Below are 15,469 nucleotides of genomic sequence, written 5' to 3' on the forward strand. Positions count from 1 at the left end.
CTTCCCTCCATAAAGATAAGAACCATTCCTGCAACATCAGGTTTAGTACTTCTCTTTCGCTATCCCCTTTTATTTTATGTACAGTAATTGTATGTACTGTATTGTTTTTTTTTTCATTTTGTAACTTCTTTGTATATTTTATAAACACTACTTACCTTTCTAGATTAAATATATAAAATTTAATACCTCAGTTTCTCTTGCTTTCTAAAACGCACTCCTGAAGCCATACGCTACCTGTAGCGTAATGGTATCCAATTGGCCTATAAACGATTGGTGGTGGCAGTCTGTAGTTCCTTTTGTTATTGTGGAGTTGGCAGTGATTGTATCGGGGTTTATAAATATGTATACATATATATACAGTACAGACCAAAAGTTTGGACACACTTTCTCATTTAAGGATTTTTCTGTATTTTCCTGACTATGAAAATTGTACCTTCACACTGAAGGCATCAAAACTATAAATTAACACATGTGGAATTATATACTTAACAAAAAAAGTGTGAAACAGCTGAAAATATGTCTTATATTCTAGGTTCTTCAAAGTAGCCACCTTTTGCTTTGATGACTGCTTTGCACACTCTTGGCATTCTCTTGAGGAGCTTCAAGAGGTAGTCACCGGAAATGGTCTTCCAACAATCTTGAAGGTGTTCCCAGAGATGCTTAGCACTTGTTGGCCCTTTTGCCTTCACTCTGCGGTCCAGCTCACCCCAAACCATCTCGATTGGGTTCAGGTCTGGTGACTGTGGAGGCCAGGTCATCTGGCGTAGCACCCCATCACTCTCCTTCTTGGTCAAATAGCCCTTTCACAGCCTGGAGGTGTGTTTGGGGTTATTGTCCTGTTGAAAAATAAATGATGGTGCAACTAAACGCAAACCGGATGGAATAGCATGCCGCTGCAAGATGCTGTGGTAGCCATGCTGGTTCAGTATGCCTTCAATTTTGAATAAATCCCCAACAGTGTCACCAGCTAAGCACCCCCACACCATCACACCTCCTCCTCCATGCTTCACAGTGGGAACCAGGCATGTAGAGTCCATCTGTTCACCTTTTCTGTGTCGCACGAAGACACGGTGGTTGGAACCAAAGATCTCAAATTTGGACTCATCAGACCAAAGCACAGATTTCGACTTGTCTAATGTCCATTCCTTTATGTTCTTTATCCCAAACAAGTCTCTTCTGCTTGTTGTCTGTCTTTAGCAGTGGTTTCCTAGCAGCTATTTTACCATGAAGGCCTGCTGCACAAAGTCTCCTCTTAACAGTAGTTGAAGAGATGTGTCTGCTGCTAGAATTCTGTGTGGCAATGACCTGGTCTCTAATCTGAGCTGCTGTTAGCCTGCAATTTCTGAGGCTAGTGACTCAGATAAACTTATCCTCAGAAGCAGAGGTGACTCTTGGTCTTCCTTTCCTGGGGTGGTCCTCATGTGAGCCAGTTTCTTTGTAGCGCTTGATGGTTTTTGCAACTGAACTTGGGGACACTTTCAAAGTTTGCCCAATTTTTCAGACTGACTGACCTTCATTTCTTAAAGTAATGATGGCCACTCGTTTTTCTTTACTTAACTGCTTTTTTTCTTGCCATAATATAAATTCTAACAGTCTATTCAGTAGGACTATCATCTGTGTATCCACCTGACTTCTGCACAACACAACTGATGGTCCCAACCCCATTTATTAGGCAAGAAATCCCACTTATTAAACCTGACAGGGCACACCTGTGAAGTGAAAACCATTTCCGGTGACTACCTCTTGAAGCTCATCAAGAGAATGCCAAGAGTGTGCAAAGCAGTCATCAAAGCAAAAGGTGGCTACTTTGAAGAAGCTAGAATATAAGACATATTTTCAGTTGTTTCACACTTTTTTGTTAAGTATATAATTCCACATGTGTTAATTCATAGTTGATGCCTTCAGTGTGAATGTACAATTTTCAAAGTCATGAAAATACAGAAAAATCTTTAAATGAGAAGGTGTGTCCAAACTTTTGGTCTCTACTGTATATATTTTCCATATGTTGGAATTGGAGGTGTATATATCATGTGCTCACTGTGGCAATAACTGGCCTAATAATTGAAGCATCCTCGGCCTTGTCCATCACTCGTCAGTTTCATAATTGTACTGATGATTGGAGGCTATAGAGTTGCGTCCACTGACAAATTGGTGGCAGCGGTGGGATCTGCGTGATCTTTCTGGTGTTCTCCCTGACAAATTGGTGGCAGTGGTGCGATCTGCGTGATCTCTCTGGTGTTCTCCCTGACAAACTGGTGGCAGTGGTGGGATCTGCGGGATCTGTCTGGTGTTCTCCCTGACAAACTGGTGGCAGCGGTGGGATCTGCGGGATCTCTCTGGTGTTCTCCCTGACAAACTGGTGGCAGCGGTGGGATCTGCGGGATCTCTCTGGTGTTCTCCCTGACAAACTGGTGGCAGCGGTGGGCTCTGCGTGATCTCTCTAGTGCTCTCCCTGACAAATTGATGGCAGAGGTGGGATCTGCTCAATTCCCCCTGCTGTTATACACTGTTATACACACTCTATATCACATAAATAGTTTGGAAATTAAAATAAAAGAAAAAGGGGTGATATAAGCACCTCTGAGTGTGACAGAGAGGAAGGTAATATCTTCATATGAATTTATTAAAAGAATAAGGGCTATGCATTTCAACATTGGACAGATGTCTTCCTCAGGCTAAGCAAGTACAATAACTTGAAAAAGTATTTATACCCCATGAACTTTTCCACATTTTTTCACGTTACACCCACAAACTTAAATGTATTGGGGATGGGGGGTGCCATGCATACCAGGATTGGGGATGGTGGGGTGCCATGCATACCAGGATTGGGGGTGGTGGGGTGCCATGCATACCAGGATTGGGGATGAGGGGTGCCATGCATACCAGGATTGGGGGATGAGGGGTGCCATGCATACCAGGGGTGAGGGGTACCATGCATACCAAGATTGGGGGAAGATGAGGGGTACCATGCATACCAGGATTGGGGGATGAGGGGTACCATGCATACCAGGATAGGGATCTGGGGGGGGGGCATGCATACCAGGATTCGGATGAGGGGCCATGCATACCAGGATAGGGATGAGGGGTACCATGTATACCAGGATAGGGATGAGGGGTACCATGCATACCAGGATTGAGGATGAGGGGTGCCATGCGTACCAGGATTGAGGGTGAGGGGTGTCATGCGTACCAGGCTTGAGGGTGAGGGGTGCCATGCGTACCAGGATTGAGGGTGAGGGGTGCCATGCATACCAGGATATGGATGAGGCGTGCCATGCATACCAGGATAGAGATGAGCACATAACAGGATGGGGGAACAGGATTGGGGAGCACAAATACCAAGATGGGGGCAGCACAAATACCAGGATGGGGGCAGCACATACCCATACCAGCATGTGAGACCATATACCAATAAAAATGCTTGCCACTCTGGTGTAGAACGGGCTTAATATCTAGTATATTTATATTAGAGTACTCGGCACTAGTGTTGAGCCACCCCCATAGTGTTCGAGTTCGGTTCGGTTCGTCGAACACCGGGATGTTCGAGGAACTGTTCGTCGAACACCTTAGAACACCTTAGAACACCGTTAAAACCAATGGCAGGCAAACAAAAACACATAGAAACACATAGAAAACACCTGCAAAGGTATCCAAAAGCTGACAAACTGCTCAGAAGACACTCTCTTTAAAAAAGCCGGCCGGCAAATTCAGCAGCGGCATACACCGGTACCCGACAATTTAGACAAGAAGGAATAGAGCATCACACATAGATTAGATAGATAGAAACATGTCAGTCACATATATAAGAAGTACAGTGACAGTGTTGGTTACTGCACTTGTCATTTAGTGTAAAGGATTTAGTAAAAAAAATATTAGTGTTTTCATGCACCGTCTCTTTAAAAAAGCCGGCCGGCAATTCAGCAGCGGTACCCGACAATTTAGAACAGAAAGAATAGAGCTTCACACATAGATTAGATAGATAGAAACATGTCAGTCACATTTATAATAAGTACAGCGACAGTGTTGGTTACTGTACTTGTCATTTAGTGTTAAAATAAAGGATTTATTAAAATAAAAATTGGCGTGGGGTTCCCCGTAATTTTAGGCTCTAGCGGAGGTTAAGCAGACGGCTGGGGCAGATGTTTGAAGCCTGGGAAGGGGGTAATACCCACGGAGCTTCCCAGGCTACTAATATCAGCCCCCAGCTGAATACTTAGCCTTTACTAGCTATTAAAATGGGGGACCCCCCCCAAAAAAATGACGTGGGGTCCCCCCTATGTTAATAGCTAGCAAAGGCTAGGCAGACAGCTGGGGGCTGATATTAATAGCCCAGGAAGGGAGCCATGAATATTGGCCCCCTCCCAGGCTAGAAACACCAGCCGTCAGCCGCCCTAGAAATGGCGCATCATTAGGATGCGCCAATTCTGGCACTTAGCCTCGCTCTTCCCACTGCCCTGTAGCGGTGGCAGTGGGGTAATAGGGTTGGGGTTGATGTCAGCTTATAACGCCTGCTGACATCAAGCCCAGGTTACTAATGGAGAGGCGTCTATAAGACACCCCCATTACTAACCCCATAGTAAAAGTTAAAAAAAACACAAACACCCAGAATAAAGTCCTTTAATTGAAATAAACACACAATTCTTTATTGTTCTAAATTAAACCATACTTACCATCACGCCCATTCCAGCTGAAGCCAACGATCTCCTGTAATAAAAATAAAATAATAAACCAACATCATCCTTACCTTTCGATGGTTCCCACGACAGCTCCAGCTCTGCTACATCGAGATGACAGGCTGGACCGCAGGAGAAAGCTGCCATCCAGCCTGTCATCCCGCAGACACTGAGAAGCGCAGGCATGCTTGCGCTCCACAGTGTCTCTCTGTGAGGGCATCCAGATGAGCCAAGTTAATGTCCAATGAACTCGGCTCACCTCATGCACGTCACTTACAGCGTGGGAGAATTCTCACGCTGAAGCGCTGAGTGCAGGAGAATTTTCCCACGCTGTCAGTGACGTGCATGAGGTGAGCTGAGTTCATTGGACATGAGCTCACCTTATGCACGTCACTGACAGCGTGGGAGAATTCTCCTGCACTCAGCGCTTCAGCGTGAGAATTTTCCCACGCTGTCAGTGACGTGCATGAGGTGAGCCGAGTTCATTGGACATGACCTCGGCTCATCTGGATGCCGTCACAGAGAGACGCTGAGGAGCGCAAGCATGCCTGCGCTTCTCAGTGTCTGTGGGATGACAGGCTGGATGGCAGCGTTCTGCTGCGGTCCAGCCTGTCATCTCGATGTAGCAGAGCTGAAGCTGTCGTGGGAACCATGGAAAGGTAAGGATGATGTTGCTTTATTATTTTTCTTTTATTGCAGGGGATCGTTGGCTTCAGCTGGAATGGGCATGACGGTAAGTATGGTTTAATTTAGAACAATAAAGAATTGTGTCTTTATTTCAATTAAAGGACTTTATTCTGGGTGTTTGTGTTTTTTTTTAACTTTGACTATGGGGTTAGTAATGGGGGTGTCTTATAGACGCCTCTCCATTACTAACCTGAGCTTGATGTCAGCTGGCATTATAAGCTGACATCAACCCCAGCCCTATTACCCCACTGCCACCGCTACAGGGCAGTGGGAAGAGCGAGGCTAAGTGCCAGAATTGGCGCATCCTATGGATGTGCCATTTCTGGGGCGGCTGACGGCTGGTGTTTCTAGCCTGGGAGGGGGCCAATATTCATGGCACCCTTCCTGGGCTATTAATATCAGCCCCCAGCTGTCTGCCTAGCCTTTGCTAGCTATTAAAATAGGGGGGACCCCACGTCAATTTTTTGGGGGGTCCCCCATTTTAATAGCTAGTAAAGGCTAGGCATTCAGCTGGGGGCTGATATTAGTAGCCTGGGAAGCTCCATGGGTATTACCCCCTTCCCAGGCTTCAAACATCTGCCCCAGCCGTCTGCTTAACCTCCGCTAGAGCCTAAAATTAAGGGGAACCCCACGCTAATTTTTTTTTAAATAAATCCTTTATTTTAACACTAAATGACAAGTACAGTAATCAACACTGTCACTGTACTTCATATATATGTGACTGACATGTTTCTATCTATCTAATCTATGTGTGAAGCTCTATTCCTTCTATTCTAAATTGTCGGGTACCGCTGCTGAATTGCCGGCCGGCTTTTTTAAAGAGACGGTGCATGAAAACACTAATATTTTTTTTAATAAATCCTTTACACTAAATGGCAAGTACAGTAATCAACACTGTCACTGTACTTCTTATATATGTGACTGACATGTTTCTATCTATCTAATTTATGTGTGATTCTCTATTCCTTCTATTCTAAATTGTCGGGTACCGCTGCTGAATTGCCGGCCGGCTTTTTTAAAGAGACGGTGCATGAAAACACTAATATTTTTTTTTATAAATCCTTTACACTAAATGACAAGTACAGTAATCAACACTGTCACTGTACTTCTTATATATGTGACTGACATGTTTCTATCTATCTAATCTATGTGTGAAGCTCTATTCTTTCGGTTCTAAATTGTCGGGTACCGGTGTATGCCGCTGCTGAATTGCCGGCTTTTCATGTTTCACTGTGAGCACAGTTCCCATCGATTTGGGCAATCACTCTAATGCCACAACCACCATGGCTGTGGCATTACAGTGAGTGGCAGACAATCCCTGCATGATTGGTGCTCTAAATAGCGCCAGACATGCAGGACACGCTTTTGGTGCACGAACAGTTATCGAACATAACCTCGAACAGCCAAATTTTTTGCAAATCGTTTGGGTTCGTCGAACAACTCGAACACCGCCCAAAACAGCTCGAATTTGAGATTGGCGAACAGTTCTAGTCGAACACCGCTCATCTCTACTCGGCACTCCAAATTATGCACAAAATTAATGCAAAAAAATCTTTATTATTTCATGAAGCAATCCAAAGTAAATGTGACATTTCGGCCTTATACACCCAGGCCTTTATCAAACATGGACTGCATGTGCTGTGTAAATATGGAGCAGCGTCTTCCATTGCAGGCATCTCCTGCCTTTCAGCAGCGCTGCTTTCATATTTACACAGCACATGCAATCCGTGTTTGATAAAGGCCTGGGTGTATAAGGCCGAAACATCACATTTACTTTGGATTGCTTCATGAAATAATGAAACAAATATTTTTTTTCATCAATGTTGTGCATAATTTTGAGTGCCCATATTCTAGAGAAGCGTAAAGAAGGGATGAGTTATAAATAATATAGCCCAAGCTCTTAACATGTCAGGGAGCACCGTTCAATCCATCATCAAAAAATGGAAGGAATATGGCACAACTGCAAACCTATCAAGACATGGCCTTCCATCTAAACTGACATCGCAAGCAAGGAGCACACTAATCAGAGAAGCAGCCAAGAGGCCCATGGTCATTCTGGAGTAGCTACAGACATCCACAGCTCAGGTGGGAGAATCTGTTCACAAGACAACTATTAGTCATATACTCAGCAAATTTGGCCTTTATGAAAGCGTGGCAAGAAAGCCATTTTTAAAACAAGCCATAAAATGTTCAGTTTGCTGTTTGCAAAAAAGCCACCTAGGGGACACAGCAAGCATGTTTTAGAAGGCGCTCTGGCCAGATGAGAGTAAAGTAAAACTTTTTGGGCTAAAACGTTATGTATGGCAGAAAAGTAGCAATGCACATCACCCCAGAAACATAATGCCAACCGTCAAACATGGTGGAGACAGTATCATGCTGGGGGGATGATTTTCTTCAGCAGGGACAAAGAAGCGGGTCAGAATGGATGGGAAGATGGATGGAGCTAAAAACAGGCCAATCCTTGTGAAAAACCTGTTAGAGGCTGGAAATCATTTAAGACTGGGGTGTAGGTTCACCTTCCAGCAGGACAAAGACCCTAAACATACTGCCAGAGCTACATTGTGATTTTTCAGATGAAAGCATATTCATGTGTGTGAATGTCCAAGTCAAAGTTCATGCCTAAATCCCATTGAGAATCTGGTACAAGACTTGAAAATTGCTGTTCAGACACTCTCTGTTCAATCCCAATGAGCTAGAGCAAGTTTGCAAAGAACAATGGTTAAAAATGGCAGCATCTAGATGTGCAAAGCTGGTAGAGACAGACCCCAAAAGACTTGCAGTAATAATTGCAGCGAAAGGTGGTCCTACAAAGTATTGAATCAGGGGACTGAGTACAAATGCACATCACAATTTTCAGATTTATATATTTAAAATAATTATAAACCCATGTATCATTTCCTTTACTCTTCACAAATATTTGCTACTTTGTGTTGGTGTGTCACATAAAATCCCAATAAAATAAATTTAAATTTGTAGGTGTAATGTGAAAAAATGTGGAAAAGTTCACGGAGTATGAATACTTTTTCAAGTCACTGTATTTTAGCAGGACAACAGACAGTTTAAATGTACAAAAAAGGAGGGAAAATAGTTACACACTGACATCATGGGGTCAAAGGTCAGTGCAGATAAACAAATAGGATAAAGGTAAAAGTACATACATAATACATAATGCTAACACATGGTGGTGTGCAATAAACTAGGAATATCATAATATAAGTATCCAATGTTAAAGTAAAAGCACTAAAAGGTTACACACTGACATGATGTGGTCAGAGGTCAGTGCAAACAAGAAAATGAGACCAAGTTAAAAGTATATAATAAATAATACCAAACAATGTAGTATATGGAATAATTTAGGAATAATGAGGTAAAACTTCAATGTTAAAAAGAAAAAAAGAAAAACACTAGGATTGATACATGCTGAAACTTGTAGTAGCAATATAAGCAGACATGGTGATGAGGGTACCAAACACTAAAAAAAAATATTTTAAGTGAAAATATGAATCAATGTTGGTTTGGGGAAAAAAGTAATTAAATGAATACGCTAGGCTAAAATGCTGGGACTTGTGGTGCTACACGGACAACGATGGAATCAAAGATATAAACAGCTACAATGGAGACTGATAAAAATAATAGTATAGTTTAGGATGTAATGCACTGTTGGTAATGCATAAAACTTAATGGTAAAATGGAAACACTTATAAGTGGTGTAAAATGTAGTACTATATGGAGGGTCACAGTCATGGGCGTAATGACCGACCGCAAGGGCCAGTAGGGGTGAGTGGTCCGCCGACACCAGCATAAACTTCAACTGGATGTGGGTCCTCGGACGCACAACAAGTTGAAGTGCATTGCGGTGCAGCGACCTGTTGGGTTCATGCACGGCATATACCAGGATGAGGGATATATTAAGGGGCAAACAAGAGAGCTTGTAAATCCACAAAGCCTTTCATTGTTTAAAGAGTTTGTCCACTACTCTGAATAATTCCCCCATCGATTTAAACTTTGGATAAAAGTTTTTTTTATAATTACCTTCTATTGTTATAAGTGCCTGTGAGCGGCGGCATGACCCAGTGACAGGCACCCTCCTGATTGATGGGGTGGATGCCTGCCACTGGGTCGGCGGAGTTTCATTGCCCAGGATCCAGATCGCGCTATCCCTCTCCTCTGCATTCATTGGCCGCAAGCGCGCCAAGGATGCTGGGCTGTGACATGCTGTGAAACCCCACCCACAACCCATCAATCAGGGGGATGCATGTCACTGGGTCACGCCTCTGGGTTCCCGGGAACTTGATGTGTGACATCAGCAGATGTCAGAGCAGGCTGCAGCCGGGGTCACATGATGCCAACTGAGTGGTCAGCAATAGCGCCACTCACAAGCACTTATAATACTTTAAATCGATGGGGACATTATTTATAGCAGTGGACAACCTCTTTAGGATAAAAGGGAACCGGCCACCAAGAAAATGCAAGCACCATGTTATAGAGTAGGGGGAGCTGAGTAGATTGATATATATTTTGTGAGAAAATATTCAGTATAAACTGTGCTTTAATCATTTAATCCTCTGCTCTCTCTGGGATGTTTGGTACAGTGGGGGGCATACTGCCCAACTTTTGAGAACAGAGAGGGGAAAATAATGTGGCGTGCATAACGCTCCACGGCAAATTTTGACCACGTCCCTACCCACACCCATTTAGCAGTGAGAGACATTCAGCAGACTCACGAGACTGTAGGGTGTAAATCCAAATCCACTGTTCCTCTGTATTCATTTTGGGACTAGAGATGAGCGGATACATTTATGGGAATCCAGTCCAGCGTTCAGGGCAATTCCAAAGTGATTCAAGCTGTCCTGCAGGCTCAGGGTGTATCAGTGTCCGCGAGAACTATCCGTGAACATTTGAATGAAGTGAAACTCTGGCAGGAGACCCAGGAGGACCCCACTGCTGACACAGAGATAAAAAGCTAGATTTCAATTTTCCAAAATGTGAGTAAGTCTAAATCCTTCTGAGAAAGTGCCTTTTGGACAGATGGGACCAAGATAGACCTTTTTGGTAAAGCACATCATTCTGTTTACCTAAAACAGCATGGAGCCTACAAAGAAGAGAACACAGTACCTACAGTCAAATATGGTGGAGGTTCAAATATGTTTTGGGGTTGTTTTACAGACTCTGGCACTGGGTGCCTTGACTGTCTGGAAGACATCATGAAATCTGAATATTACCAAAGGATTTTGGTTCGCAATGTAGTGCCCAGTGTCAGGTCATGGGTCTTACAGCAGGACAATGACCCCAAACATACTTCAAGAAGCACCCAGAAATGGATGGAAACAAAGTATTGGAGAGTTCTGAAGTACCCAGCAATGAGTCTGGATCTAAATCCCATTGAACACCTTTGGAGAGATCTTAAAATTGCTGTTGGGAGAAGGCACCCTTCAAATACGAGAAACCTGGAGCAGTTTGCAAAAGAAGAGTGGTCCAAAATTCCGGTTGAGAGGTGTAAGAAGTTTGTTGATGGTTCTAGGAAGCAATGGATTGCAGTTATTTATTCCAAATGGTGTGCAACCAAATATTATGTTGAGGGTGCCAACAATTTTGTTCAGCCCATTTTCGAGGTTTTGTGTAAAATGATGTCCAATTTGTCTTTTTTTCTCTAAACATGCATATAACAAAATGTGTAATTTCAATAATTTTCTGGAAGAAATACTTCATTTTCTAGAACAATTTCATGGCTGTCAACACTTTTGGCCATGACTGTACATAGTACCATTATACTACACACATATGTATTACTGCTGTATGATACAAGCATACACATACATAAATTTCACACATTTATGTACATAACAAAGATATATACACAATGCAATCATAATCAGAAACATTGCACATAGATCCCACACATGTACTCATACATATTATACACAATACACACATTTAAATCATACATATTATACACTCCTACGTAGGTCTGGCGTTAATGAGGGCAATTTCCCAGTTTACCCTTCCCCAAAAGGGCTCAATAACAGAATACCATATGGGGGCAGAATCATCTATTAGTCTCTAACATCTTGTCTTCCTTTTATCCACAACTGAATCTGCCAAAAACAGAACTTCTTATGTTTCACCCCTCTACTAACCTTCTCAAACTCAATATTACAATTTCCATGTGTGGTTCTACCATTACTCCCCAGCAGCACGCTCACTGTTTTGGGGTTATATTTGACTCTGATCTCTCCTTCACTCCCCACATCCGATCACTTACTCATATCAGGTGCACCTCAAAAACTTCTTCAGAATTAATCTTTTCTCACCTTTGACTGTGCAAACACTCTTACTGTTGTTCTAATTCATTGTCGTCTGGACTATTGCAACTCTCTACTAATCAGTCTCCCTCTTATTAGACTTCCCCCTCTCCAATCAAACCTGAATGCAGCAGTCAGAATCATATTCCCATGAAAGAGTTAAGCCGGCACCAGGACTTGTACATCCAGAGCAAACATTCTCAGGAGAGATTTATGCAGCGTCAGCATCCTGGGTCTACGGTGCTAAAACCAAGAATTCATATATATGCAGTAAGTGAATCGAAGAAAGGTTGCACTCACCATCGGTATGCGAGATCTGCAATCTTTATTTAGATAAAGACATACGGGAGCAGCGGTGCAGGAGGAGTGCGAGGGAGAGCGTTACTGGACTACCCCCCCCGCACTCCTCCTGCACCTCTGCTCCCGTATGTCTTTATCTAAATAAAGATTGCAGATCTCGCATACCGATGGTGAGTGCTACCTTTCTTCTATTCACTTACTGCATATACAAAGAATCACATTCCTGTCTAACCACTACAGCGATGCCTCTACCCTGTGCCAGTCATTGCACTGGTTGTCCATCCGCTACAGGGTCCAATATAAACATCACTCTCACTCACAAAGCGCTGCAAAGTTCTGCACCACCCTCATCTCTGGCTATCATCCTACCCATGCTCTCCGTGCTGCTAATGACTTAAGAGTAACATCCTCAATAATCCAAACCTCCCACTCCTGCCTCTAAGACTTCTCACGTGCTGCACCAATTCTCTGGAATTCATTATGCCAGACTATTTAATTAATTCCCAATAGTTTGATTCATTTCACAGTTTTAAGTGTGACCTAAAAATGCACATCTTTATACTGGCCTACAACTAGTGTTGAGCGAGTATGTTCGGTTAACCCTTTCGGCGAGTATGCTCGGGCGAGTACCGAGTATCTTCAGCGAACTCGGTGATATGTTTGAATCACTCCCGTGTGCATGATTTGCGATTGTTTGACAGCTTTAATACATGTGAGGAATGCTTGTTTCTTTCGCATTCCTCACATGTAATAAAGCTGTCAAACAGTCGCAAATCATGCAGGGAGTGATTCGCCCGAGCATACTCGCCATTCGCCCGAGCATGCTCGCCGAAAGGGTTAACCGAACATACTCGCTCATCACTACCTATAACCTCACCCCACTTATCTAACTATTCCCATTTTGCCCTTCCAACATTTTCCTCTGAGTCTGGTCCCTCTTAGCATCTGTTTACACCCTCCATACACTTAGTAGCACTTTGTGTCTGTACAGATACTGGCTGGTGACTGGTTCATGCAGCGTTATGTGAATCCCCTATTTATTATATTGGCTGGACCATACAATACAAGCACTTTTTACCATTTACCTTTGGGGTCCCCCTATTTCCTCATAGATTGTAGCTTGTGAGCAGCAGGACCCTCACTCCTCTTGGTATCTGAGTTATGTGTTATTCTGTAATGTCTTTATTATCTGTACAAGTCCTCTCTAATGTAAAGTGCTGCGGAATATGTTGGCTCCGCTCACCAAAAAGAGCCATCTCTTTTAGATACCAAATGGATCCCTATTAAATATCTGTTCATCGCAGGTGACACACATTTAATATGAACTTAATGGAGCTGAAACCTCGCTGGGAACTTTGCTGGGACACAAATGCAGAATGTGATGAAAAAGGTCCAGAGCAGAACCTTCACTCTGTAAAGCATTATTGTATATTTAATGTAATTTATTTAATATAACATAATTTTTAAATCAAGAAAAATCTGAAAAAAAAAACAAGATAAATTTACCTACGACCTGTACCGTTTTACTTTTGTCTTTGCTTATAAAAGTTTTTATTTACCGATAGCAAACTGAAATGTTGAACATGATGAGGACTCGCAAAGAACATCAGAAAGTTAGATACTACTGCTAACATTTAATGGAGGATGAATAAAATAAATCCTAACTTAATATTTTAACAATTTTTGAAAATGTAACAGCTGCGAAATCATGACATTCAGTTACAGATTGGTGGGAGTTGTACTTACGTCTCCTGTGTCTCCTCCCCTTCACAACCTTGCTGCTGTCTGCAATATCCATCAAGATCAACACAAGCACAGTGATCAGTCCAAACTGCATAGTAACTCTCCAGCACTGAGTGCATGCAAAGCCGGCTGATTGGAGGGAGTCTGTGCCACCCTTGTGGTTGTTTTAGTATCTGCTGTGTCTGATGACAAATGCAAGTCTGTACATGCCTGGTAAAGAGAAAAATCTGAAATTCATATCATCTGCTCCATGAACTTTAAGTTGCCGGTAGTTCTGACATTCTGAACTTGGATCGAGTTCCATTTATGTTGTCACTGAGGGCACTACATGAATCTTCTAGGGTACCTGCAGAGAACACAGTAATGAGGATAGGTTAAGGACAGCTGTAAAGAAGTCTCATCATAACATTAGTGGATTACATGTGATGCACTACCTTTATATAGTTTCTATTACAACTTGTCATGCAAGCACTGCTTTAAAGGCAACCTTCATGGTGAAAATGGAATACGATCTTCAGGTACAACGTTATAGATCAGGAGGAGTTGATCAGATTAATATCCAATTTCATTGGAAAACTTTCAGTAAAACTTGAATTTTATTCATTGAAGTCCCTGGTGTTTGTATGCATACGAGTCCAGCGGGCAGTCCTACTCAGTGACTCATAGCCTTCCCTGTATGACTGCATGCAGAGATGGCTGTCAGTCACCAGTAAGACCACCCACTGGACTTAAATACATATAAACTTCAATAAATAAAATACAAGTTATACAGATTTTTTTTCCAACCAACCTATGTAGCACTCCGCTCAGGTTCTCCTCTATACTGAGCTATCCACAGAACGGGCTACATGTACAACATGACCGGCTCCTTTTAAGTGGGAAAAGAGTGAATGTTTACATAGGCCTCATTTATATGAATGCATTTTAATAACACAAATGAGTGTATGTGTAATATTTTTTGTATACTATAAAGATATGTAAAAAATGTAATAAGAAAAATAGACATCTAATAGATCAAAACAAAATCATAAAATGGCGTGCAAATTAGCTCTTCTTCAGAAATGCAGCCTATACTTAGCTACCCTGTAAATCAAGCCCTGACCCATTAAAGAGCCTTCAACCATGACTCTGGATAACACCAAAGGCAAACACCCAGCACCCACCAGAACAGCCTCTTCTGAGCCCTTGCCCCTCATTAGCATAAAGTACGGTCTCCATGGGCTGGATGAGCCACCCCGCTATGGTGGGCAGGGGTACCAGTTCTCACTGAGAAGATCCAGCTGGTATGCTACTTCAACCTTTTTATTGATGAGGGACAAAAACCATGAAACAGCTGTCTATGAGTATCACAAAAAAGCCACAATTGGGAGGAATTATTCAGTGTTGAATACAAGACTTCACTTTAGAGAGAGGGAGATTATGAAACTGCTACTTGACGAGAGGTAGACCAACCCTGTTGCTCTGTCTCCATTGCTACTGGATGATAAGAACCGGGACTCCCCTCTGTTTAGAGAAGCTTCATTGTTTGAAAACCAAGGCCTGGTGAATTGGCATTGAAAAGATGTGGAGGAAGATAAACACCAGGTCATTTGGTGTCGGTAATCCAGAGATCCATCAAACAAACTGTATTGGCATCATCAGGACACCAAAACAGTTTGATACTTTACACTCTCCATCCTGTAGGCCACAAGCTACTATAGGCCTACCGCCTACAAGATTTCACTGTCCTGGCATAAGCAGCACAATTATGTGCATTGTGGTGCC

The 15,469-nt window shown here is 42.7% G+C and overlaps 1 protein-coding gene across 1 annotated transcript in view; it reads right to left on the reverse strand.

Moving 5' to 3' along the window:
* Positions 1-15,469, reverse strand: part of RSPO1 (R-spondin 1) — a 231,531-nt gene that overhangs the window by 56,067 nt on the left and 159,995 nt on the right. Inside the window, exon 2 of the mRNA XM_073670598.1 lies at positions 13,709-14,051. Within this exon, the coding sequence (XP_073526699.1) occupies positions 13,709-13,799 (91 nt within the window). The 5' untranslated portion in view covers positions 13,800-14,051. The remainder of the gene's footprint in view (positions 1-13,708; positions 14,052-15,469) is intronic.

This window comes from Phyllobates terribilis, unplaced genomic scaffold (assembly GCF_046119375.1).
Source record: "Phyllobates terribilis strain yellow unplaced genomic scaffold, ASM4611937v1 Scaffold_2__4_contigs__length_985480577, whole genome shotgun sequence".
In the NCBI taxonomy this organism is placed as follows: domain Eukaryota; kingdom Metazoa; phylum Chordata; class Amphibia; order Anura; family Dendrobatidae; genus Phyllobates; species Phyllobates terribilis.